Here is a 26,897-nt window from a genome sequence, read left to right as displayed (position 1 = left end):
TATATGAAAGGCCTTAGGAGCTTTGGACCACCTTGGCTCATTAGCACCTCGTTAAGCCCCCCACCTCTAAATGCTCTTCTCACCATTCCCACTGCCAGCCCCAGGCCCTGAGGCTTCTCTCCAGCCTGACTTTGACTGAGGCCTTTTCACAAGTGAACTTCACTGCAATGTGATCTTGAGCATATGTCACTGTTGGTTTCCAAAAAGGCAACCATGTACCACCAGCATGATCTCCTCCCTCTTATTTTTTTTTCTTTTATCTTGAAAAAAAAGTAAAAGTAAAGGGAACTAATGAAAAGTCAAAAAGTAAATGAAAACAGAAAACAATCTACCACTCAAATACCCCAATACAATTTTAATTAACTTTGCCTTTTTTTCCTGGACAGTTTAACACAATTAAAACCCCTATTTATATACTAGTTTATGGCTTGAAGTCTTTAAAGTAACACTCTTATGTGTTCATATTTCTATTTTTCATTATGCCCTTTATAAGCATAATTTTAATTATAAAGTAAAATTTTCTGAAAACATGAAAATAATTTTTTATCTGATATTTCTCTTATAAAGTAATAATAGACACTTACAGGTTGTCCTTATTGGATACAAAGAATCAGGCCATGTCATTTTCTCAGATCTCATCCTCCCAACTCTGGAATTCTGTAAGAAAATGGCTGAATACTTTTAGGATATGTAAAAGCAAAATATCATATTTCAGCTCTCAATTGTTTTAGGTCCAGTGACTAAGTTAGTTCTACAACTCTACCCATCATTTTGATAATAACTGTTGTTCATTTGTTTTGCATGAACTGTCTGGTCCCACACTGTAGTATATGCATCAAGAGAGATGTAATCTCTCTGCGTAGTGTGATTCCTCTATTTCCTCCAAATTTTTGTTATCTTTTGAATCTGCCTGCTTATTCGGGTGTCTGTCTTTTGTATGAGAGGTTGTTTCTTTAGATGCTCAGGTGATTCTTGGCTGTTTATATTTGAGAATGGGGTACTAAATAACTGATCAAAAATTCTGTTACAGGGCTTATCAGCACAGTCCTCCCTATAGGGCAAGCTGCATGGTTTGCTTACTATGAGAATCTTTGAATTTCTTCTCTTGCTTTCATTGGAGTCCCCAGGGGAAAAAAAAGAACTTCCAATATTTTGATATCCCATAGCAGGGATACAGGCCTGGTTTCTTGAGTTCAAGAAAGCAGGGTAGGAACGAGGTTGGATGTCTCCATACTCATTATGAAATCTTTTGCTGTTTCTTTCCTCTTTGCACTTCAGCTTCCCCATTCTCACTTGCCTAGTATCCTGTATCCAGATCCAATTTTGCTCTTTCCAGGGAGTAAGTGTCGTCTTTGGCCAGGTTGGGGAAAGGGATGGTCATGCCAGTGTAATGTCAGTGTTGAGCTTACCTTTTTATTAAATAGGCTTTCAAGCAGACCTCCTATTTTCAACCACAAGTGTCACTTCCAGAGATAATGTGTACCACTAGATTCCTAAGCCTTTGGGGGTTCTGCAGGGCAGATGGTGTTGCTTCTTAGCTTTCCTAACAACCAGTTTAGGATTCAGGTCACCTGGGGTTCATGGCTCTTCTTTCCAAGCTTCCAAAAGTTTGTTGCTGTCACCTTTTACATGTTTTTGGCCTTATTTCTTTTAAAAGATGTACCTTTGTACCTCACACTCACCAGGATGAGAGTGTTAGCAAGAATGTAGAGAGATTGAACATTCTGTGTATTGTTGATGGGAATGTAAAATGGTGTGTCCACTGTGGAAAACAGTATGGTGGTTCCTCAAAAAATTAAAAATAGACTTATCATGTGATCCAGCATTCCATTCTTGGGTATATACCCAAGAGAACTGAAGACAGGACTTGAAGAGATATATGTGTACATCCCTGTTCAAATTATTGACAATAATTTTTAGTGACACACATTATTGACAATAGCTGTGTCCAATGACAGATGAACAGATAAAATGTGGAATAGACATACAATGGAATATTATTCAGCCTGGAAAAGGAAGGAAATTCTGACACTTTCAAAGATGAACCTTGGAAACATTAAGTGAAATAAGACAATCACAAAAGGTCAAATACTATAAGACTCCACTGGTATAAGGTACCTAGAGTAGTTAAATTCAGAGACAGAAATTAGAATGGTGGTTGCCAAGGGCCAAGAGTAGGGAGAGAATGGGGATTTATTGTTTCATGCATACAGAGCTACAGTTTTGCCAGATGAAAAGAGTTCTGGAGATGGTTGATACTGATAGTTACATATAAGTGTGAATGCACTTAATTGCACACTGAGCTAAAAAATGGTTAAATGGTTAAGATTTTAAATTTTATGTTGTGTTTATTTTACTGCAGTTTGAAAAAGAGGAATACCCCTTTACTTCTACTTCACTCCCAACTTGAGAGGGAGAAAACTAACTAATATGCTCGATCTGTTATATAAATAGAAGCCCATTATTTCCTATTTTGTAGGAAGCCTTCTGGAACTTAAATGACTTGCCCTGGTCAGAGAGCTAGTCATTGGTGGGTGAGAATTTGGTCTCATTGTGGGAGGAAGGCTGGGGCTCTTAACTGTTGGGATACATTGATTCATTCATTCATTCAGCAACCAGCAAATATTCTTTTAGCATCTTCATTGTTCCATCATTCTTGATGGTAACAGTGAGCCCAAATGTTAAGCTTATATTGCATTACAGTGATAGGCGGGGATTCCATACAATAGCAAGAACATATACAGACAAGACAGTGGCAAATATTGATGCGTGTCATGATTGAAACAAAATGCTGACTTCAGAATGGTGGTGGGGAACACTTTTGAGTTGAGACCTTTAAGTGGAGATGGTTTCAGCAACGTGACCATGTGGGCATGAGAAATGGCATGAGAAATATCATGTGTTTAGGCCTCAGGAGGGGACTAAGACTGATTCTTTTAAGGAAGTCAAAAAGACCAGTTTAGCAGAATGTAGTCATAGAGGGGATTGGCAAGAGGCAGGGTAAAAGATTTTTTAAATGTGGAGACTCATGAGCCTTGAAGTAAGGCAGACGGAGTTTTCCTCAGGGTGATCAGAGAAAGCCACTAGAGTGTTTTCAGAAGGGGAATGATGTGATGATTTTGCCTTTTAGCATGTGGTTGACTTTCACCAAGTGTCTACCATATAGCAAGTGCTTAGGTAGACACCAGAAATGCAACCATGAGCAGACTCTGTGGTCCACAAGGAAATTATAGTCTACTAAGAAAGAAAGAGCAGACAATGCCATGAAAATATAGCAGCCTAGCCCACAGTGTATACTCTGAGACTGAAGATGATTTTTAGGAAAAAATTTCCAGGATCAGTATAGAAGTCCATCTATAGTTCAGCTTGGCCTTTCCCAAATAAAACACCAAGAGCTTTATTTATTTCCCAAATAAAACACCCAGTGTTTGTTTTAAGTAACATCTTCTAACAGATTTTTGAACTCATGGAGCGGGAAATACACCCTGGGAAACACTGAATTAAGGAAAGGCGACACTTGAGTTATATGCCAGCTGAGATGGCTACGCTGAGAGAACGAGCACAGTTCAGGGTGTGGAAGAGGTGGGCATTCCGGGTGGCCGTCCAGGGGGAGCTGAGCCCTGAGTTGCTTCCTATGGCGGAAAGAGAAGCTAGCCATGTGAAGGAACAAGGACACGGATATTCCGTAGAGAAAGAACAGCCTGAGTACAGACATCGAGACCCGAATAGCCACTTCATTATCCTCAGAAAATAGATGAACAGATTTCGAGCAGGACAGGATCCATCTGCTTGTGTCACTCGTAGTGGGAAGAGTTGTTTTAAAATGGAGATAGTGGAATGCAGTTTTCCTAACCTGGATTTTAATGTGAACTGCTGATTTCTGTTGTCTAGCAGGCCCCCGTCCTCTGTTGCCCCCATTGGCCTCTCTCACGTCCCCAGTACCCTCTCCTCACCCTTTTTCCCCCTGCCCTGCACACGCCGTGCAGCTGTGTCTTGGGAAGGACAGACGGAAGCCCCTCACTATGCACTTTTTCCACCTGTGTCAGGTGGCTCAGCCTTCCTGGAAACGTGGGTTTCCTGTGAGTACCTGCAGCTCGGTAGCACCATCCTTTCTGTCTTTACATTGTTTCCACATCCTCTCACATTGCCTCCCAGTGTGGTGTTCCCTTCCACATCCTTCCAAGTTCATTTGCATCTCATTGGTGCAAGGCAACATAATGAGAGGATGTCATATTTCCCACTGGAGAGAGTCTCGCTCACAGCAGGACCCAAGGAAATGGAAAGGTACCTCGCAGATACCCAACAATCTCCCTTCTATGTGCTCAGCCCCTTCTGTCTGATAGAATAGAGGTACTTTACGTGGATTATGCTTTCTTCATTGTTATTAGATGACTGAAAGAAATAGCTTCTACTTATTTAATACTTACAAGGTACCAGACACTGTGCCAAGTGTTGTATACTATCATTTAATTTTCACAACCCTAAGAATGTGTTATTAGTTCTGTTTTGCACATGAGGAGAAAGGGGCTGGGGAGTCATTCACCCAAGGTCACTCAGCTGATCAGAAGAGAGGCCATTATTTAAGCCAAGGGTGCATTTGTGAAGTTCACTCATCCAATACACAGTGTCACTAAATTTTTTAATTGTAAACATTTATTTTCTGAGGATTCTGTGCTTACATCTGCTTATGCTTCAGGCTCACTAGGGGAACTTTTAAAAGTAAGGGTTCTCAGGCTCCACTTTAAAACCATTGAGCACAAGTCAGATGGGCCCGGGAACTGCTGTTTTCCAGGGCCCTCTAGATGATAATGCAGTTGTTGTTCAGTTGCTCAGTCATGTCTGATTCTTTGCGACCCTATGGACTGCAGCATGCCAAGTTTCACTGTCCTTCACCCATCTCCCGGAGTTTGCTCAAACTCATGTCCATTGAGTCAGTGATGCCATCCAGCCATCTCGGCAGTGGTCCTCATCAAGATGGCTTGGAGGGCCATTTGAGCCGCACTCCAGAACTTCTGCTCTGGGAGGTCTGGAGTGCAGCCCAGGAATGTGCCTTTCTAGCAGGTTCCCAGTTGCTGTTCATGCTGCTTTGACAACACCAGTCTGATGCAGCAGGTGAAAAATAAGGGAACAGAGCAAAGTGATGAGAACAGGAGAGTTAGCACTTAGAAGGCGAATGCTAATGCAGTTTCCTTTTCTTAAGTCCTTGAGGTTTTAATTGATTCTGACCAAACATTTAAATTCAGAAATAGGAAGGGGGATGTTGAAATGGGTTTAGAGTCAGACAGCTGGCATCAGTTCCCAGCTTCACCGCTTATGAAGGCTCTGGGCTCCAGTTTCCCCAGCTGAAAAATGGCACTGCTCATAGCTGCCTCCCAGACATTTCATAAAAGAAGTCTCACTCCCCATCTCTTCCCTTTCTACTTACCTTAGGAAAGAATCGTGAAATCCCAAAGGCTTTACTTTTAGTCTTTAGTTCAGGAGGTTTCTTCAGGCTGTGGAAGCGAGCTCTAGTGTGAATTCATTTTGTGAATTAGTTAGGCCTGATATAGTTGGTATCTCTTCTGACATGTTTTCCTGCTCCTTCATTGTCCCTGAGAGCATATGCAAGGTGGAAAAATGGTAGAATCCTGGAGCATCTGCTGGGTAGGCCACTAGCTCATGGCAGAGTGTTGGCTCTGGGGAGAAAGCAATATTAGCCTTCCATTGGAGAGGGAGGCTAGGATTACTAAGCAGAATCTTACTGAGGGAATTTGCAAGCACATTTGGAAGACTGTCATTTTCCCAGAAAGGAAGAGTAGAACTAATAGCAACACTCAGGCTTTGGGAAACAAAAGGAAATGAGTTTTACAACCAGAGCAACTAGATCCTAACTTCAACCCTGCTATTTATTTGAAGTGAAACTCAAACATGTTATAAGTCCATCCTGTATCTTGGTTTCTTCATCTACAGTATAGGGATGACCTCTGCTCCCTCACAGGCTTGATTAGAGACTTTAAATAATATAAGAAACATAAAGCACATTATATCATGCTTGGATCACAGTTGGTGCTTAATGAAATGTGGCCCCTTCCATTATTTCCTTCTATATAACTTCATGTCTATGGGGGAAAAAGAGGAAAATAAAATACTTAAGGAAAGTCAGTTAAGTGCCTTGCAGTATGCTAGGCTCTTTTATATTCATCATCTTACTCATTTCTTCATAGCATTCCTTTTGTGTACATTCTCCCCAGATTATACAACTTAAGCACATAACCCAAATTTTTATAGCTGGTAAATGTTGAAGTGGATTTGAACCCTAGTATGTCTAAATCCAACACCTGTGTTCCTTCCATCATATCTCACTGTTTGAGCAAGGAACCTGAGAGTGTCCATCTAAGGAAGAAGATGCAGGTGTTTTGGGTGTGACCCTTCTGGCTGGAAAAAGTTTTCATACTTTTGCCTTGTTTTTCTAGTTCCTTAAGGATGTGAGCTGTTGGAGAATATTAGACATTTATTTATGGCTTCTCCTTCTAAGTGAGGGATAGCAGAGGTGCCATTCCTAAACTCAAGTTAGCCATGGTGCCATGTAGATGAGGATTAATTCAGAGATGTTCTCCACAGTATTATTTATAAAAAGAATGGTTAGAAATGACAGTGTTGATTTTTGTCTGAGTCCTGTGCCCCTGGAAAGCTGGGAAGGTTTACAAATGCCCCCAAGCTTTGTATTCTAGGAAATGGGTGCTGTAGAGAATTGTCCTTCCTTGTGTGACTTGGATAAGACTCATGGATGGTTCCTTTGTGTATTTCCAACAAGGCCAAACACGACCCTCCACATTCCCATTCTTTGCTTTATGAATGATTAGCTGCACTGCATGTCCCCACTGATCATTTAGAACAAAATACAGGTTTAACCATACATTGTGCTTCCTCAGGCTCCTGGCCTTTGGCCCACCCTCAGCCTGAACCAAAATACAGCCCTCCTTAAGAGTCTCGTATTAGGGTTCTCCAGAGGAACAGATGCATGTGGATGAGAGCATGTGCATTTTATAATGAATTGGTTCATGCAGTTGTAGAGGCTGGCAAATCTCAAGATCTGCAGGGTAGGTTGGCAAAGTGGAGACTCAGGAGAGCTGATGGTGTAGTTCCATCCTGAAGATGGCAGGTGGGAGACTCAGGAAGAGCTGATGTTTCATTTCAAGTCCAAAGGCAAGAAAAAAGCCTATGGCAAGTTGAAAGGTTTTCAAGCAGAAAAGATTCTGTCTTAGTGGGGGTTGGAGGTAAGTCAAGTAATGCATCAGCCTTTTTGTTCAATTCAGATCTTTGACTGATTAGATGAGGCCCACCCACATTAGGGAGGGCAGTCTGCTTTATTCAGTCTGTTGATTTAAATGTTCATCTCATCCAAAAACACCTTCACAGACGTAGCTAGAAAAACATTTCATCAAATATCTGGGCACCCTGTGGCCTAGTCAGGGTAACATGGAAAATAAACTGTCATGGGGCCCTCCCCCAAAATAGGCTGGCCTCAAGGTAAAACACTCTGATCTACTCTCTAATCACACCACTCTTTCTTGCCATTTCCCTACACATTATTCTTTCTAGCTTCGTTTATTCTATAAAAGACACACAATTTGTGTGCAACTCTTGGGACACTTACAGCTTTTATGGTTACAGTATTCTCCCTATTGCAGTAAATTTTCCTCCCCTATTGGAAAAGCCCCTTTACCCCCTTACAATAATCCATACCAAGTGTCTCCTAGTGATCACCCACCTAGAGCCAGACATCCTAGAATGAGAAGTCAAATGGACCTTAGGAATCATCGCAATGAAAAAAGCTACTGGAGGTGATGGCATTCCAGCTGAGCTATTTTACATCCTAAAAGATGGTGCTGTGAAACTGCTGCACTCACTATGCCAGAAAATTTGGAAAACTAAGCAGTGGCCACAGACTGGAAAAGGTCAGTTTTCATCCCAATTCCAAAGAAAGGCATTGCCAAAGAATGTTCAAACTACCGCCCAATGGCACTCATCTCACACACTAGCAAAGTAATGCTCAAAATTCTCCAAGTGAGGCTTCAATAGTATATGAACCGAGAACTTCCAGATGTTCAAGCTGGATTTAGAAAAGCCAGAGGAACCAGAGATCAAATTGCCAATATCTGTTGGATCATAGAAAAAGCAAGAGAATTCCAGAAAAACATGTACTTCTGCTTCACTGACTGTGCTAAAGTTTTTGACTGTGTGGATCACAACAAACTGTGGAGAATTCTTCAAGAGATGGGAATGCCAGACCACCTTACTGCCTCCTGAGAAATCTGTATGCAGGTCAAGAAGCAACAGTTAGAACTAGACATGGAGTCAATGTATGACAAAACCCACTACAATATTGTAAAGTAATTAGCCTCCAACTAATAAAAATAAATGAAAAAAATAATAATAAATAAATAAAAAATAAAAAAAAAAAGAACTGGACATGGAACAACAGACTGGTTCCAAATTGGGAAAGGAGTATGTCAATGCTGTATATTGTCACCTTGCTTATTTAACTAAAATGCAGAGTACATCATGCAAAATGCTGACTGGATGAAGCAGAAGCTGGAATCAAGATTGCCAGGAGAAATATCAATAACCTCAGATATGCAGATGACACCACTACCACATATGGCAGAAAGGAAATAATGGGAAATTTCTTCTGCTGTCTTTTTGTAGTGTTTGAATTGGCTGTAAGGAATTTGTATTATCTTTGAAAACTAGAGAGGAAATAAAACAGTTTTTCTACATTTTGTGTTTCTGCATAATAGCTTTGTGATCTTGATTTTTGTTTAAAAAATAGTTGATTCTGGCTATGCAAGCCAGGGCCTGGTGGATTAACCTCATAGACACCTCCCCCTACCCACCCCATAGGTGTCCAACCTTGTTCACCTTCCAGAGGCTACACAATCCCAAAACTCTCTGCAAAAGGCAGAATCCTGCAGTTTGTCTGTTTTTCCTCCTGACCCAAGGCACGGAAGACTGTTAGAAATCTGGGCTAGCTCCCTCTGCACCCCGTTCCCCCTCTGGGAATCATCCCTGTGGCCATTGTGAAAGGATGAGATGGCCAGTGACACTTCTGGGCTCTGAGCCAGCCTTCCTTTTGGGCACGGTCTGTTCAGTCTCCCCGCTCCTGTGTCCAGAGAATGAGACTTTGAAATGGAGAAATTAGATTTTGTTTTATTTACAAAGCTTAAAGTTGCATCTTCTTATCACTTGAGCATTTTCCCCAAAATCTCCATGAACTTTCCCTTCCCAACATACACACTGGATGAGCCAGTCGGAGACTTAAAGGACATTAAATTATGAGCATCATGTTTTGAAACTTTTCCTGGTAAATTCCCATGGTGACATGGTTGAAGGCTTCAGGGATTTTACTCTGACATTTGGCTCAGTGCCAACCTGGCATATTCCACTCCTGCTTATGGGTCCTTCAGTGCCAGCATCTTCGCTCACTCAGAATGAGGTCACTGTCTTTGTGGTTAAATAGTGGACACTTTCTGCTCTTCACTTTTTGTTCTGCAGCACAGCCTTAGATCTTGATGCTGGGACAGAGGGAAGGCAAAAGGAGAAAGGGGTAGCAGAGGATGAGATGGTTAGATAGCATCACCAACTCAATGGACGTGAATTTGAGCAACCTCTGGGAGGTAGTAGAGGACAAAGGAACCTGGTGCGCTGCAGTCCATGAGGTCGCAAAGAGTCCAACATGACTTAGAGACTGAGCAACAACAGCCTTACAGACCTACAGTTTTCCAGCACCAGATTACCGTCACTCCCCTGTAGAATACCTTCCCATCACAGTTTCTCACCATAGATTAAGTTGAGATTAGAACCCCTGAACCTCAGCTCCCAGATCTGGATGTCTCATAGATGTCAGAGCTAGGGCATCCATCACTTTGGGGCATTTTCTCTCTAGTTGAACCAAATCAGATTTATGTATTGATTCCATTTGGGGGGAGAAAAAAGTTCTGGTTTTTGGAAAAAAGTTTAAAAACCACAGCCACATTCTGTTTATTCATAAATTTTAGATGTTTCTAAGCTTTGGTAATAAAAGAATCTAACTTCTTAGAACAACAAACTCAGCCCTCTTTGCCTTTATGTGCAATGTTTCTCTTTGTAGCTTGGCTATTGAAATAAAATAGCTATTAAACAGCTGTTAAATTCAATTCTTTATAGCAGCCTCTCCTTACCCAGTTGAGTTCACCATACATCCCCTTCTCCTTCTTTATATGTGTATTTGTATGTCTGTATCTGTGTATTTATATCCCCTTGAAGGATCTCAAAACCCTGAGACCCTGGTCTTTTAATATTGTCTGAGTATTGATGAGTTCTGCTATTAAACCTGACCAAAGGGACACGTTGTCGTCTGCTTTCCATATTCTGTCTGCTAAATGGTTGGTTGTCAGGACAACAGCATAGAGGGTGGAGGGTCATTGATAACCACATGAATTCTTTAAACAAATATGATGAGAGCAAATTCCAGGGTGTGCTTGAGAGCCATAAAAGAAGAGGAAAGGTTTCAGACAGGTCCTTCCTTTTACAGATTTGATACTCTCTTAAACATTAGCTTCAGTTGGAGTTGCTCATACTTTTATTAAAAACCCTGAATCAAGGCACTGCCCTTGGACAGTATGCTTGTCCTTCCAGCATTTTAAATAGGGCTTGAACAGCACCCCAAATTGAGCACCTGTACTCTTGACAGAGGCCCCAGGACAGCACTGGGGTTCCCCGTTGTGTCTCTCTAATAGACTGAGTAAATGTCCAACACATATTGTAGAAATGAATGATCTCAAGTCCTCCCAGTGTCCCTTATAAATGGTTTTATGATTTATATCTGCAAAGAAAATCAGAATCCAGAAACTTTAAGTAGCTTTGTCCAAGGCCCTTAAAAGTCTGAAGGTGGGACTGGACACAGAACTAGAACATGATTCATTCTGACTCCTAAGACCACTCTTTTCATTATAGCATATTGACTCATTGCAAAACTTACTAGCTATAAGGAATAAACATTTTAAAATGACAGAACTCTCCTAAGATACAGTATATGCTTTTCAAAACAGGAGTGGAAAACGTTTTTTCAAGGTAAAATCATTGGAGAATAAAGGAATAATATGTGATTTGCTATTCATTGAAAATAAGCAATTAATTCTGCCCTCCAGGGTAAATTTATGCCTCGCTTATTTGCACATGAAAGTACAAGATTGGCTTCATTTATATGAAACTAAGACATCTGGTTGGGAAGTGAAAAATTTGGTCAATTACCTGAATCATGTTTGGTCTACATGATAGAAAAGCCCCAGATGTCTTCAGATCACCAGATGTTTGATGATGTGTGGTTAATACTGGCCCCACCAACTGACTTCTTCACGTGAGAACTTGCTGTTTGGTTCCCCCATTGTTAGAAGGCTGTTAACATTCTGTAAACCAGCAATTTGCTAACAGGAGTCAAGACTAGAGACCAACTGTGGCCCCTGGCAAGGTGTTCCCTGGTGTGTGATAGGATGAGAAAATAAATTCTATAAAAGGAAATATATTTAATTTTAAGAGAATATCCTTTATTTTGAGGTCATCCCCTTTCTCTTCTTTTCAGAGATAGAATGATAGAGACAAATGATCCAAAGTCTAGGATTTTTTTTTTAATGAATGCAGGAGACTAAATAAAAAATTGAGAAATTTGTGTCAGTCCCTAGTTTTCTTTATATGATTTTTATTTTTTTACTGAATTATGCAAAGAGAAAGTAAAGCTGGCCAGACCACAGCTCTAATGTCTTCAGCACAGTGACAGCTAAAATATTTTCATATACTTCCTGACTTTGCCCTCCCCTAGCAATAGGGGAAGTCTCCGCAGCAGAACTGTATGCCTGGTTTTTAAAATCATTGGTCATCTTAACAGTCAAGCGTTTCACTGACAAAATCATAATTTTTCCTTTTGAAGCAAACATTTGGTCCTTAAAATAACTCTGAGGGGAACACCTTCAGCGCTTTTAAAACATTTCACCCTGGAGACATACCATGGTGACATAGCTGTGGGGAGACACTTTTTGTGCTGGAAAACTAAACTCCATTACTGTGAATATTTTAACAGATTTTCACAGTTTCTCTGGTTTGTTCTTATAAACCCCAAAGCATATATCTCCACATGCCCTAACATTGAGGCTGTCTCCTCAGCTTTATAACCTCAGCCAGAATGAACTGAATAACCAATGTGTGCCAGGCAGTACCTATACACCAGCAATACAGAGTCACAATAACCATGATATCTATATTTATCAAACATTTCCCTTGTGGCAGACAGAATCCTAAAGTCCTTTTGTATCATCTTGTTTGAGTCTCACAATCACTTTGGGAGGAAAATATTCAATAGCATGATTGTAGCCTTTTTAAAAATGAGGATATTGCAGCAGGGAAATTGAATTACTTGCCCAGTTCACAAGCCCTGTGATTGGTAAAGCCAGGATCCTCACCCAAGCCTGCCCACCTCCTAACCTGACCTTCTGAGTGCTCTGCTAAACCAAAAGAGCTCTGCCCTCAAGGTGGTTAGAATCTAAAATAGGAGAAGGAAGCACAAGGGGGAAAAAAAGTTATTATGTAGAACAGAATGATGTAATTCCAAGAAACATGCTGTGGGATTGTAGAGGAAAGACTGATTAATTATGATCTACCCAGGAAAGGCTCTTTGAAGGTGGCCTGAGGCTAGGTGAGGGCAAAATAGGGCATCAGCAATTATCTAGAGAATTAGGTCACTGTTGGTGTCAAAGTGGATGATTTCAAGCTAAAAAACTGTACTTTATGCTCTGAATAGTTTAGAATTGGCCACCTGCACTGCTGGAATCCACTGGACTTTTGCCAGCTCTCCTGTTCTCCCTGTGACTTAGACCCTGGCTTAAGTGAGCTTCCTGCTGCAGTTAGGATTGGGGGCAGGATGGGAGTATGAAGAAGTGGAGGAAGCCTGCCTCTGGTTGGGAGCCATAGGATTCATTCCAGACTCTACTACCACAGAGAGTGACCCCAGGGAACCCACCTTCCTCCCTGATTCAGTGTTTTCTGGTGTAAGAGGAATGTACTAAAGTTGATGGTCCCTAATGGCCATTTGAAGTCCTGAATCTGTGTCTTTGGAATTTGCCTGGGAGAGAAAAGGAAAGAGCTAGATGGATCAACATGCTGGGATTTCATGTTCCTGGACATGACCCACATGGGAGCCTCTTGTCAAATGAAGCTTCCTCCTGTTATATCCATGACAGTCAATATATTCTTGAGATCATCCTCTCTGGCTCTGTATCTCCCAGCTTGAATCTATGTGGTATAGTAGGAAGATCTCCGACTTTGGAATCTGAGAATCCTGGATTGAAACCCAGGCCTCGTCCCTCATCAGATAGATGAATTTCAACAAATTGTGTAACCTTTCTGTTGTGTTTATTTCTACAATTGCAGCATAGTGATTCTGGGCTTCCCTGGTGCCTCAGATGGTAAAGAAGTGAAAGGCAAAGATATACCCATCTGAATGCAAGAGTTCCAAAAAATAACAAGGAGAGATAGGAAAGCCTTGGGTGAGCAGTGCAAAGAAATAGAGGGAAACAGTAGAATGGAAATGGACAAGACTAGAGGAAAACAGTAGAATGGACAAGACTAGAGATCTCATAAAGAAAATTGGAGATATCAAGGGAACATGTCATGCAAGGATGGGCATGCTAAAGTGGAAAATGGAAAGGACCTAACAGAAGCAGAAGAGATTAAGAAGAAGTGGCAAGAATACACAGGAGAACTATACAAAAGATCTTCATGACCTGGATAACCATGATGGTGTGGTCACTCACCTAGAGCCAGATATCCTAGAGTGTGAAGTCAAGTGGGCCTTAGGAAACATCACTATGAACAAAACTAGTGAAGGTAATGAAATTCCAGCTGAGCTGTTTCAAATCCTAAAAGATGATGCTGTTAAAGTGCTGCACTCAATATGCCAGCAGATTTGAGAAAACTCAGCAGTGGCCACAGGACTGGAAAAGGTCAGTTTTCATTCCAATCCCAAAGAAAGTTCAAATTACCATACGATTGTGCTCATTTCTCATGCTAGCAAGGTATGCTCAAAATCCTTCAAGCTAGACTTCAACAGTATATGAACTGAGAACTTCCAGATGTACAAGTTGGATTTAGAAAAGTCAGAGGAACCAGAGATCAAATTGCCAGTATTCACTGTATCATAGAGAAAGCAAGGGATTTTCAGAAAAGTATCTACTTCTGCTTTATTGACTACACTAAAGCTTTTGACTGTGTGGATCACAGTAAACTGTGGAAAATTCTTCAAGAGATGGAAATACCAGACCACCTTACCAGTCTTCTAAGAAACCTGTATGCAGGTCAAGAAGCAACAGTTAGAACTGGACATGGAACAACAAACTGGTTCAAAATTTGAGAAAGGAGTATAGTACATCATGCAAAGTGCCAGGCTGGATGAATCACAAGGTGGAATCAAGATTGCCAGGAGAAATGTCAGCAACCTCAGATACGCAGATGATACCACTCAAATGGCAGAAAACGAAGGGGAACTGAAGAGCCTCTTGATGACAGTGAATGAGGAAGTGAAAAAGCTGGCTTAAAACTTAACATTTAAAAATCTAAGATCATGGCACCTGGTCCTATCACTTCATGGCAGATAGAAGGGAAAAAAAGTGGAAGTAGTGATAGTTTTTTTCTTGGACTCCAAAATCACAGCAGATGGTGACTGCGGCCATGAAATTAAAAGACATTTCCTCCTTGGAAGGAAAGCTGTGACAAACCTAAACAATGTACTTGGGGTCACAAAGAGTTGGACATGACTGAGTGACTGAACTGAACTGAAACAATGTATTAAAAAGCAGAGACATTGCTTTGCCAGCAAAGGTCTGTATAGTTAAAGCCATTGTTTTTCCAGTAGTCATGTACAGATGTGAGAGTTGCCCCATAAGGAAGGCTAAGTGCTGAAGAATTGATGCTCTCAAATTGTGGTGCTGGAGAATACTGTTGAGAGTCCCTTGGACTGCAAAGAGATCAAACTAGTCAATCCTAAAGGAAATCAACCCTGAATATTCATTGGAAGGACTGATGCTGAAACTCCAATACTTTGGCCACCTGATGTGAAGAGCCAACTCATTGGAAAAGACCCTGATGCTGGGAAAGATTGAGGGCAAAAAGAGAAGGGGGGAAACAGAAAATTAGATGGTTGAATAACATCACCAATTCAATGGACATGAATTTGAGCACACTCCATGAGATAGTGAAGGACAGGGAAGTCTGGCGTGCTGCAGTGCATGGGGTCCCAAAGAGTCAGACATAACTTAGCTACTGAACAACAACAAACATGATGATTCTAATACTATCCTCACGGGTTTGTTGCTATTAATGAAGTGGATAGCAACTGAGCAATGCCAAGAACAGTAACTGAGAGTCCATAGGTTTTGATAAATAGACTTTATTATTATTAGGATATTTATCTTCCTAAGATATAAGTCTTATATGTCACTTCTTGGCTCATTGACCTGCAGTGGCAGTTGCTTGTTAAAACAAGTCCAAACTCCTTGGCCTAGTGTCCATCCTGCCTTCCTCAGGACCATTTAGCTGTAAGACCTGGGGACTTTAAACTTGTAACTTGACCACCATTCACTTCTTGAATCTGGCTTGACCAGGCAAGGAGAGTTTGAGAGCCTGGGTTTCATTCAGGATGATATCCACAATGACTTGTCACCATAGCATCACCATACCTAGTGAGAGCCTTGGACCTGCTGGTCAATCATTTTCTAGGCACATGCATACATCTTAATACATTACATTGTGCCTGAGTTAGATGAGAGTGTATTACTTGTGGGATTATGTAAGGAATCATGTTCCTTGTCTCAGTAGCATTCAAGAATTAACCTTCAATCCAGTCTCTGCTCTTGACTGTCCCAGCTACTGATATGCAGCCTTGTGTGTGTGTATAATCTTTCTAAGTTAGTTTATTGCAACTTTATGTTCTTTCTAAAAGGAATGTATAAATTCAGTTGAATGAACATTACTGAGGATGTGTGTTCTAGAAAACACTGCTGGGTGCTGCGGGGAGGGGAAATGAATGCAGAGATAAATACAGTTATCTCTGAGCTGTTCTCTAATAGGAGAGAAGAAAAGAAAAACAGGGAGAAAACAAAACATAACGTAAGGGTTATTCAAAGCTTGATTTAAAATATATTGTGTGTTTATTGAGTAAACACATCCTGTGGATCAGAATAGAATGGTAGGGATACAGCAATATAAAAAAGAGAGTCCAAATCACAGAAGAGCTTACAGGATTGGAATAGTTACAAGATATAACTCAGAAGAGGTATTGGTTGGGAATAGTGTCTATGAGGGCAGAGACCCTCATCTTTCTTGTTCCTTAATGCATTTTTATCATGACAGCAGTGCCTGCCATGTAGTAGGTATTCCGTAAACATTTCCTTAATGATCAATGAATGATGAGGCTATCATCAGAAAATTATTAAATCAGTAATTTAAAATACAGTTTAATTCCTAGTCGAAACAAGGTTATTTTTAGCAGGGAAATGAACAACTTCTTGTTTCAGAAGATGTCTTTCAACAGGTGGCAGGACATGTCACATTTGAGGTTTTCATTACTTACTCTGAGTGAAGAGTTGTAGGCATGTCTACTTCCCATTCAGGAGCAAGAATTACTGGAAAGTTTTTCAGTGAGTCTTGTATCAGTTTTGGTTCCAAGTCTAGAAAGCCCCCTGAACCAATCTGCCCAAGTGAGATCTCTGTAGGAGAATTTTGGTGCTAGGTATGGCTGAAGCCCCTGATTCTGTCAGTTCTTTTAAAAATAAGTATCAATAGCCAATCTACTGGCAGCCTTAAGCATATAATGATATTATGTTTTGATAACTTGAGGCCTCATGGTTCACATAACTTTGGAGCTCTACCAGAATTGGACCAGGTCTTTACAAATCTTTGAAACTCTCCCAGCTCCATAGTTTGCCCGTGTGAAACAATAAAGTCATAGAAACCACCACACTCTTTTGAAGTAATTCCCAGCCTGTTGTTGGAGAGTTGCATGTTCGTTGTGTTTTGTTCTCTCATCTCAAAACCAGATTGAAAGCGGATTCAATCTGAAAGTCCTCAGAGACCCACTCTGCAGGCAGGGCAGGATGTCACTTAGCACTGTCCTGGTTGATCCGGTTGGCCTGTTGACCTTGGCAAAAATGAGCAGGGACCAGGGATCCAGTGCCAAGCACAGAGGAACCAGGGTCACATACCACCCACGCCCAAACCTCTCTCTGACATTTCCACGGGCTTTGAGCCAACTCTCCCCTTGGGTTTCATCTCATGTTTGTAGGAATACAAAGGAACACTGAACCTTCCAGTTAATATGACACCCCGCCCCCACCTCCCCCTTCCTGGAGAGGATAACAGTTCTGTTGACCATTATAATGCATTTTCTGTCTCCCAGCAATCCACGCAGTCATTAATTTCTGCTGCTGACGTCAGGAAAGAGGATTATGTGTGTGTCTGAAACTGTTCCCAAAGTGCTCATTAGTCATAGATAATTGAAAAACTGGTAGGGGAAGATTTGGTATAATAGTAGCCCCTGCCTATGCAGAGAGACTGTAACCACCAGCTAATTGTAGGCCCCAGTTTGTGACCCTCAAACCGACTCTGCCCATCAGAATGGGAATCAGTGGACAGAGGGGCCCAAGAGCCCTCAAAGCAATTGCTTTTTTACACCCCAAGGTGAGGGTGTGTTCACAGGAAAAGAAGCCAACCAGATCAAAAAATAAGTAAAATGGACTAGGATTTCTCCCCTGGCTTCAGGCTGAGGAGTATATTTGAAAAAAGTATGTAGAATTCTCCTTATTTTAATCTTGCTTTTATTTTAACTTAACCAGTTTGCTTTGATCACAGAAGAAGTTCAAGGCCAGGTACAAATGAAGCACAAGTGGCAGATTCAAGGATTCCAGTCCCCACTGGAACAATATTCTGTGCTTTTTTCCTAGGACTTTCCTGGAAGTGTATGTGCTTATATTTCTGTATCCTTTAACAGAATTCACAAGTGGGAGAATACTCCGAATACTACTCTGCATCTTGCCATTTTCACTTGATTTTCTTGGACTCCCTTCCAAATCCACACCTTAATTCTTTCTCATTCATTTTAATGGTTATGAAGGACGCTGCTGAATGCATGTGCCCTAATTGACTCACCCTGCACAGATTTAAGGGGGAAACACCTTCAAAAATATTACACAAGATGCACATGTTCCAGGTAGAATAATTAGAAAGTATGGGTTAGTAAAAAGAAAAAAGTCATAATTTCTCTATCCAGAGAAAACCTGTTCTCTGTATCTTTCCCCTAGGAATGTATTTCTACAAGTAAGTCCATCTATATCTTTGTTGATGTCCTTAACAATAATTCATCTCTACATAATGTTTCCCAGCCTGAAGTTCCTTTTCTAGCATTTCTCACTGCAGATTTATCTTCTTAAGTAGTAAATATAAGAGTTCAAAGTTACTGGTCATCAGGCCACGTGGCTTTAGTTAGCCCCACCTGAGATCCCCCACTGCCTTTCTTGTCCAGGCTGCCACCATTCTCTCCTCCCTGGTGCCCTTTTTGGCAACATAAGAAAACCTGAAACACCCTGTGTGCCCCTCAAGGCTCCCTCCAGTGAACTCGCTTTTCGCTCTAATGGCCTCCATCTCCCCAAGCACTGAAACCGGCAATCTGCCACCTGTCTTTCAAAACCAGGCTCAAATGTCACCTTCATCTTGATTTCCTGTTCTCCCCCGGGCCATCCTCACTGTCCCTCCTCGGCGCTCTGAAACCAACATGCACATTCTGCCTTGAGAGCATTTTCTGTATGGTCGGGAGAGCCTTGGTTTGCACAGACTACTGTGTGAGCCTTCTGAGGTCAGAAGCTCCTCATTGAGTCTATCACTCATTCCCCAGCACCTAAATCTAGGCACAGGACGATCGAAAATATCTGGGGCCATCCTCATTACCATTGTTCTTGAAATGTCTGCTAAAATGCTTGAATAAACAGTTGAGTGAAGAAGGGAAGAGACTGCAAGTGCTGGGGCTGTGAAGTTCTCATTAAGTCTGGGAAAGCCGATACTGTATTAATCGAATTTTATGGCTAAAGAAGAGCTAAAGGAACATTATTTCCAGAAAAGTTGTCAAGACACACTAAAGCCTACTCTGACAGCTCCTCTGGTCCCCAGTGCATCTCTGGCTGATAAAGGGTGATTTCCTGGGATGTCTTCTTAGAGGTCCCCACCTGTTTCTATCATTCCATCTTATACCAAGCTGTTTCCCTTTGGGCTGTAGCTAAACAAGGCTTATTCCTGCTTGGGGTCCAGGGAAATGATTTCTGAAGGCTGTGGTTCCAGTTCATAAGAAGATGTTAATCTTTGTGCATAGTTATTTTTGTTCTTAGACCACAGGATTGAGGAGAAAGCCTGGCTCACTGTGTTAGTTCAGGTTCTTTGGAAGCAGATGCTGAGATAGATTTGGGGGTATAAGATGGTTATTAGGGGTTGCTATCTGTGAAAGAAAAGGGATTGTAGTAGAATTTGGCAGAGGGTGAATTCAAATGTGATGAAGTTCAATGAGACCTTGGCTCGCCAGGCAGAGTATTGTGTTCTGGAGTGAGTGGTGCACATCAGAGCCCTCTGTTCCCATTCTGCTGAGTCTCCAGTTGCAGCCATACTTGGAAAGTCATCACCTCATCTGATGACCTTGAGGAACTGGCAATTGGAGACTGTCTGCTGACCTGACCGCCCACTGGACAGCATGTCCATCCTTAATGGGAATCCAAGTGGTGGTGGCTCCCTATCTACCAGACCTCCCACCATTTCTCATTCCACAAAATCTCTCATATCTGCCTCTGTTTCTGCATCTCACTTGCCAGTAACCTTAATGAACGCCCTTCTCTATTCTCTGGTTACTGAGAGAGCTTCACTACTGTTTTTCCTTACATCATTCTGTCCACTGCCAGAGAGATCTTTAAAAAGATGCAAATTCATGTCTGTGAGTCTGAGTGGTTGTTTTTCAGTCACTGAATCACATTCAACTCTTTGCAACCCCATGGATTGCAGCACGCCTGGCTTCCCTGTCCTTCACTATCTCCCAGAGTTTGCTTAAACTCATATCCATTGAGTTGGTGATGCCGTCCACCCATCTCATCCTTTGTCACCCCTTTCTCTTCCTGCCCTCAACCTTTTCCAGCATCAGGGTCTTTTCCAATGAGTTGGCTCTTCACATCACGTGGCCAAAGTATTGGAGCTTCAGCTTGGAGTCTGGGTACTGTGTTCAGTATCTTGTTGTTGTTGTTGTTCAGTTGCTCAATCATGTCTGTTTCTTTGCAGCCCCACAGACTGCAGCTTGCCAGGCTTCCCTATCACCAACTCGTGGAGCTTGTTCAAACTCATGTCCATTGAGTCGGTGATGCCATCCAGCCATCTCATCCTCTGTCGTCCCCTTCTCCTCCTGCCCTCAATCTTTCCCAGCATCAGGATCTTTTCCAGTGAGTTGGCTCTTCATGTCAGGTGTCCAAAGTGTTGGAGCTTCAACATCAGTCCTTCCAATGAAAGTTCAGGACTGATTTCCTTTAGGATTGACTGGTTGGATCTCCTTGCAGTCCAAGGGACTCTCAAGTCTTCTCCATCACCACAGTTCAAAAGCATCAATTTTTAGGCACTCAGCCTTCTTTATGACCCAATTCTCAAATCCATACATGACTACTGGAAAAACCATAGCTTTGACTAGACAGACCTTTGTTGGCAAAGTAATGTCTCTGCTTTTTAATACACTGTCTAGGGTTGTCATAGCTTTTCTTCCAAGGAGCAAGCATCTTTTAATTTTTGGCTGTAGTCACCATCTGCAGTGATTTTGGAGCCCCCCAAAATAAAGTCTGTCACTGTTTCCATTGTTTCCCCATCTATTTCACATGAAGTGATGGGACCAGATGCCATGATCTTAGTTTTCTGAATGTTGAGTTTTAAGCCAGCTTTTTCACTCTCCTCTTTCACTTTCATCAAGAGGCTCTTTAGTTCCTCTTTGCTTTCTGCCATAAGGGTGATGTCATCTGCATATCTGAGGTTGTTGATATTTCTCCCTTCAGTGTTGATTCCAGATTTTGCTTCATCGAGCCCATCATTTCACATGATGTACTCTGCAGATAAGATAAATAAGCAAGGTGACAATATACAGCCTTGACCTACTCCTTTCCCAATTTTGAACCAGTCCGTTGTTCCATGTCTGGTTCTAACTGTTGTGTTTTTGACCTGCATACAGGTTTTGCAATATCTCGTAATAAACTATAATGAAAAAGAGTGGAAAAAACATATATATATGTATATATATATAAAACCAAATCACTTTGATGTATACCTGAAACTGACACAAGCTTGTAAAACACTTATGCTTCACACACACACGCAAAAGCGAACATTCGTTCACCTCACTCCCAGGCTTAATGCTCTTTCAGAAACTTACGGTGATCTTTGTGATATTGAGACACCTTCATCTGGATTTCCGTATGTACCTCTCCAACCTTATCAGCCTCCTCTACCCACTGCTAGGCCCCCCCAGCTTCTATACCAGCTTACTCAACCCTGTTGGTGGTCTCCTCTCTTTCTTGGCCTTTCAAAATGCTGCCTCTACTGGAAAGTCTACTTGTACTCCTCCAGCATGTCATTTGAATCCAGACCTTCTGACTGCAAGCCCGGGGCTCCCTCTGCATCTCATCAGCAGACGTTCCTTCCTAAATTACTTCCAAAAGGCTTGGAAGTGTACCCCACCCAGCTAACCCTTTTTCTTTTCTGAACCTTTTTTTTTTTTTCATTGAAAATTACAGGCTTTGTGTTTGTGGGGGTTGGGGATGAATAGAAGTTCCCATTTTGACCTTCCTAGGAAAATTCACCCTTTAAAAAGAAATCTGAATGTAGAGCAGATGATTTCTACATGGGCCACTTTTTAAACACATGTAATGTTTGTTCTACAAATACTTCTCTTGATTCCTTCCTTCACTTAGAAGCTGCACTGAAATGTAAAGAACAGGAGCACAGGGTTGGTATCCATCAGATTGGAATACATGCCTGTGTTCCAACACTGTGTAAGTCGTGTCATTGTGGTAAATTTGCTTTCCATTCATAAAGCTGATTTTCCTCATTTGTCTGTGCAATGGGGACAAATTAGAATAGTACCCACATAGGGAATGTTCCCCCAGGAACATAGGGTTTCTGAGAGAATGTGTGGTGTACCCTTAGGATGGTCCCCAGCATAGAAGTGCTCAGTGAATGGGAATGTTGTTTGATATGTGCTGGATACTAGACACAGTGACATGATGGAGACAGTGTCCAGAGTCAGACTGTCCACAGTCAAGGGTGTTGCTTTCCTCCAGGTTTCTGCTGGCTGTGCATTCAAAGCAGAGTAGAGGTTCTCTGGGGCCCCCAACACATCATTTGAGTATCTGGACCTTATCCTCTGGTCCAGTGCTGTCTGATAGAAATATAATATGAGCCACATATGAAATCAAAAATTTACATGTAATTTTAAAAAAATAAATATTTATTTATTTATTATTATTTTTTTTTACTTTTGGCTGTGCTGTGTCTTTGTTGTCGTGTGGGCTTTTCTCTAGTTGTGGCGAGTTGAGGCTACTCTCTAGCTGTGGTGCATGGGCTTCTCATTGCAGTGACTTCTCCTGTTGAAGAGCTCAGGCTCTAGGGCGTGAGGGCCTTAGTAGTTGTGACACGTGAGCTTAGTAGCTGCAGCTCGCAGGCTCTAGAGTGCAGGCTCAATAGTTGTGGCACCCGGACCTAGCTGCTCCGAGGCAAATGGGATCCTCCCGATCAGGGATGGGACCCATGTCCTCTGCATTGGCAGGTGGATTCTTTACCACTGAGCCCCTAGGGAAGCCCTGAAATTTAACGTCTTCCAGTAGCACTTTAAAGTAAAAAGACATAGGTGAGATTAATTTTAATAAGTTTTATTTTACCTGCCATATCCAAAACATCATTTTAATATATAATTGATCCAAAAATTATTAATGAGATATTTTACATTCATGTCCTCATGAAAAATCTTTGACATCTGGTGTGTATTTTCTACTTGGTTCCTCTCAATTCAAACTCTAAATTTTCACTGTGAATACTTGATTTAGATTTCTTGAATTAATGTTGAAAAATCGATTTGTGGTAGTTGTTCCAAACGTACTTAAAAGTTTTTCAGTAATTGAATTGAGTATCAGTTTTGAAATTGAAATGGAATTTAATTCAGATGAAATTAATTTAGCACCTTAGTTACTCCAGTCCATTTCAGATGTTCCACCCACATACGCCTAGTAACTCCCATACTGGACAGTGAAGCTGTGGAAACCATGCAGTGGGTTCAGTCTTCTCCTGTTTTCTTTTCTTAGTAAACTTTTTCCAAATTGAAGAAAATTTGAAAAATGGATACAAACTGGTATTGTAGAGGTGCTTTGTTTTTGGTTATAGGACACTGGTGAGCCATTCACCCTCTGCCTCCTTCTAATTCCCACTCTCACCTCTATCCCCAGGAGTCCTGAAGTGCCTCTGTTCATCCCTGGAACTTCATGAAACAATTAACAAGTGGTGGGAATCTTAGCACTGAGCAAATGGCACCCATTCAGAATCTTAGAGCCTTAAGGTTCAGAAAGATCTTAGCATATATAGAGGTTCTGCTCTGTACCCTCCTTATTTTACAGAAATAGTTACTATAAATTCTTTGGCTGAACAGGGGTGGTGGGAGGCGGGGGCCACCCAGTCTCTGCTAAACACCTGGGAGCAGATGGATCACTTCATTCTCTTCTGACTTGCATGGTTGTCTGTGTCCTGATCTCTTCTCCCTAACTAGGTTGGGGGTGAGGACTGCCTTTTACAGTGCTGTGGCGCCCACACAAAGCAAGACAATCAATAAATTCTTAACTGAAGGCCTGGCTGACTGCAGGAATTCAAGGTCACTTGAAATATCAGGGTCAGTGTATTGCACAACTCCAAAGAACACCATTCAAATTGTATTCTGTGATTGTGCAAGTAGCAGCCTTGTGAAGTCTGCAAGGTTTAAGCTGGGCTCTCATTCGCAACCGAGATGAACTTCTAAGAAATTCTTTATTGGAACAAAATAATTCCCTTATTTATCTTCTGACAGGAAGCAACTACATAAGTAAATTTTCTTAACTTCTTGGGAATATACGTTAATCAGGGAGTATGTATGGATGTGGGAGTTATGTGTGTGTACGTGTGAAACATATGCTGGTAGGGCTGCTATTGTAGGAAGCACGTTTGGAACAGTGTGAACATTTCAACCTTGTCTCCAAGAGGCCACTGTATTTGTATCTTTTGAAATTTCCCATGAATGGAATCTTTCTCTGATTTGAAAGATGCCTTAGAGCTCTTGGCTTTGTAAAACACTCTAGAGCATGACCTATGGGAAGCAAGCTCATACACCTAGGTCGCCAAGTGAGCACAAGGACTCTCTGTAACTGCATGGTTTCTATCTTCATGAAGTTGAGAAAAGGCAGAGGAGAGGGGAGGGGCCAAGAGGTTCTCTTAAGAAAACTCTCTGTTTGCTTTTGTGTTTCTCAAACTGACAGGTGTTTATTTTTTCTCCTGTCTACCCAGGAAACCAAGTGCTGCCTCCTGGAGCTTCTCTTGGAAGTGGGCTCACACCAGAGGCAGCAAAGGACCTTGGCCTTCCTCCTGGAATTGCAGTGGCAGCCTCACTAATTGATGCTCATGCAGGAGGACTAGGTAATCTCTTTCTCCATGTCACCACCAGCACTATGTCCAGTCACTCTCTAGGACCGACGACACTGCTTTTCTATTTTTAAAGCCAAGATTGAGAGCTAGTGATTCAAGTTAGAGAAAAAGCCTTTTTACAGTTAGGTATATGTGTAGAGTTATAGAACTTTTCATCAACTGTAGAATTCATTTGTAATTTTATCAGTTTACCCATACAAGCTAATAGAAAAATGATATAAATAAATACCCGGATGGCTGTTTGGTTTACTGAAAACTTGATAGAGATATGTTAACTTCCAACTAGCATCTATGACAAAGGTGTACTTACCTGTACTACTTTTTTCTACCCATACTCCAAAGCCCTTGCAAGTCTAATTTTATTTTCATAATATATTTAGCTTATATCCTATGTCCAGTTACTTGGGTATATTCCTGATTTCATCTTTTAAATAAATCTACAACCTGGCATTCTTGTATTCATTTATTCATTATCAAATAACCATCAAACATTTGGTATGTCCCAAGCATGGTGCTAGGGAACAGTGAATTTTTTTAAAAAAAACACAAGATTTCATCCTCCAGTGGAAGGCAGACAGTGAGGCAGAGTTTACCCTAAAGTGTGATGACTCTATCCACTTCTTCATTCTCATTGCAGTTTTTGTTTTTTGGTGGGGAGGTGGATTTTTCATATTCTCAATATTTCTTACTTCAACTGTAGACAAATTTGTTTTTTCCCCTAGCCTTTCTTTCTAACAGTGTTTCTTTTTAAATTATGGTTCAAACTTCTTGAGATCAATTTAGGAAATCATGACCATTAGATTTTCAGAACAGAGTGGACTGACCAGAGGAGCACTTTTTTGTAGAACATACGTTTCCACTACAGTTTTATGTATCTCCATGTGTACACTGCTCCATAATGAAAGTGAACTTCTTACTATGGATTACCATCAAAAAACTTTGAAAAATATTTTAGTCAGTACTTCATATTACAGTCAAAAGTTATCTATCAAATGCTTACGTCAAACTGCACTCACAGACCTCTGTCTTTGCATTTCTATTTCCATGTCTTTGCACATGTGTTTCTCTGCCTGTGTTTCTCGTCCTCCACTTTGCCACTACCTAACCTCTACTCTAAGTTGAAGATCATCTTAGATGCTTTATCCTCTGTGTAGCCTTCAATGGGTGACTCTTCCATTTATATCTAAATTCTTTAAGCTGTCTTTCTTCCACCGCTTTTACCTACCCCTATGGAAGAAGTCATTGTGTTGTAATTGCTGTTTTATCTGCTACTCTTTCCCACTAGACTGTAAACTCCTTGAAGGCATGGGCATTGTATTATTCATCTTGTATAACCTATGCTCAGCCCTATTTCTGGTTCTCACAGGTGCTTGATAAATTTATTAAATGAATATAGTCCTATTAGGTCGAGAATAAGACAACATGGTCCTAAGCTGTAGAGTGAAAGTTAATGTTTCCTTACACAGCAGATTATTAAGCAGTGTCTAGTCTTCCACATGGTCTCTGGAGTTTCAGAGCAGAAGAAGTATCTACAAACATGCCTGTTTTATTTATCTTTGTGTGTTCAGAATTTAACACAGTGCCTGAGAAATAGTAACAAGTATGTGCATTGGAAAATATTGATTATAGGTGAGGGTGTTTCCTTCCCTTTTTAATATGGGCAGTGTGTGCTTTTGATTGGATGATTTTGGTTTCTAAGAACAGGCACAAAGAGAACTTGTGGTCTAGACAGACATGGAGTGTTCCTATATCCTGGTAATCCTGACCTCTCATGTCCTGCTTGAGGCAAGGGGAGCCTCCTCCATCAAACATTTTCAGTTATCCTGGGGCAACAGTCTCAGTCATCCTCCCACACCCAGGAGACAAGCACTTGACCTGGACCACCACATGCTGAAAGAAAGAGGGCTACACCTGGGAACATTCAGAACTCTGGTTCTCTTGTCAGTTTCCCAGACCTCCCTAAGGAACAGACCCAGATATGCCTTCTCACTTCTGCCCAGGGCTCACTGTACCCTCTAGGAGAGGAGGCTGTGTCCTGTGTGGCATCTAGTACTTGAAGACACTCGAAGAGTGTTAAGTTGACCTGCATGGAGAGGATTCTGGGCTGTGAA

The 26,897-nt window shown here is 41.4% G+C and overlaps 1 protein-coding gene across 7 annotated transcripts in view; it reads left to right on the top strand.

Moving 5' to 3' along the window:
* The window catches only part of FGGY (FGGY carbohydrate kinase domain containing), a 476,938-nt gene that overhangs the window by 208,788 nt on the left and 241,253 nt on the right, over positions 1-26,897 (top strand). For all 7 annotated transcript variants that reach the window (XM_065912007.1, XM_065912026.1, XM_065912035.1 and 4 more), the window contains one exon: positions 24,649-24,777. In XM_065912007.1, coding sequence (XP_065768079.1) covers positions 24,649-24,777 — 129 coding nt within the window. The remainder of the gene's footprint in view (positions 1-24,648; positions 24,778-26,897) is intronic.

This window comes from Muntiacus reevesi, chromosome 1 (assembly GCF_963930625.1).
Source record: "Muntiacus reevesi chromosome 1, mMunRee1.1, whole genome shotgun sequence".
Classification (NCBI taxonomy): Eukaryota; Metazoa; Chordata; class Mammalia; order Artiodactyla; family Cervidae; genus Muntiacus; species Muntiacus reevesi.
This window is presented reverse-complemented; position numbering and strand designations above follow the sequence as displayed.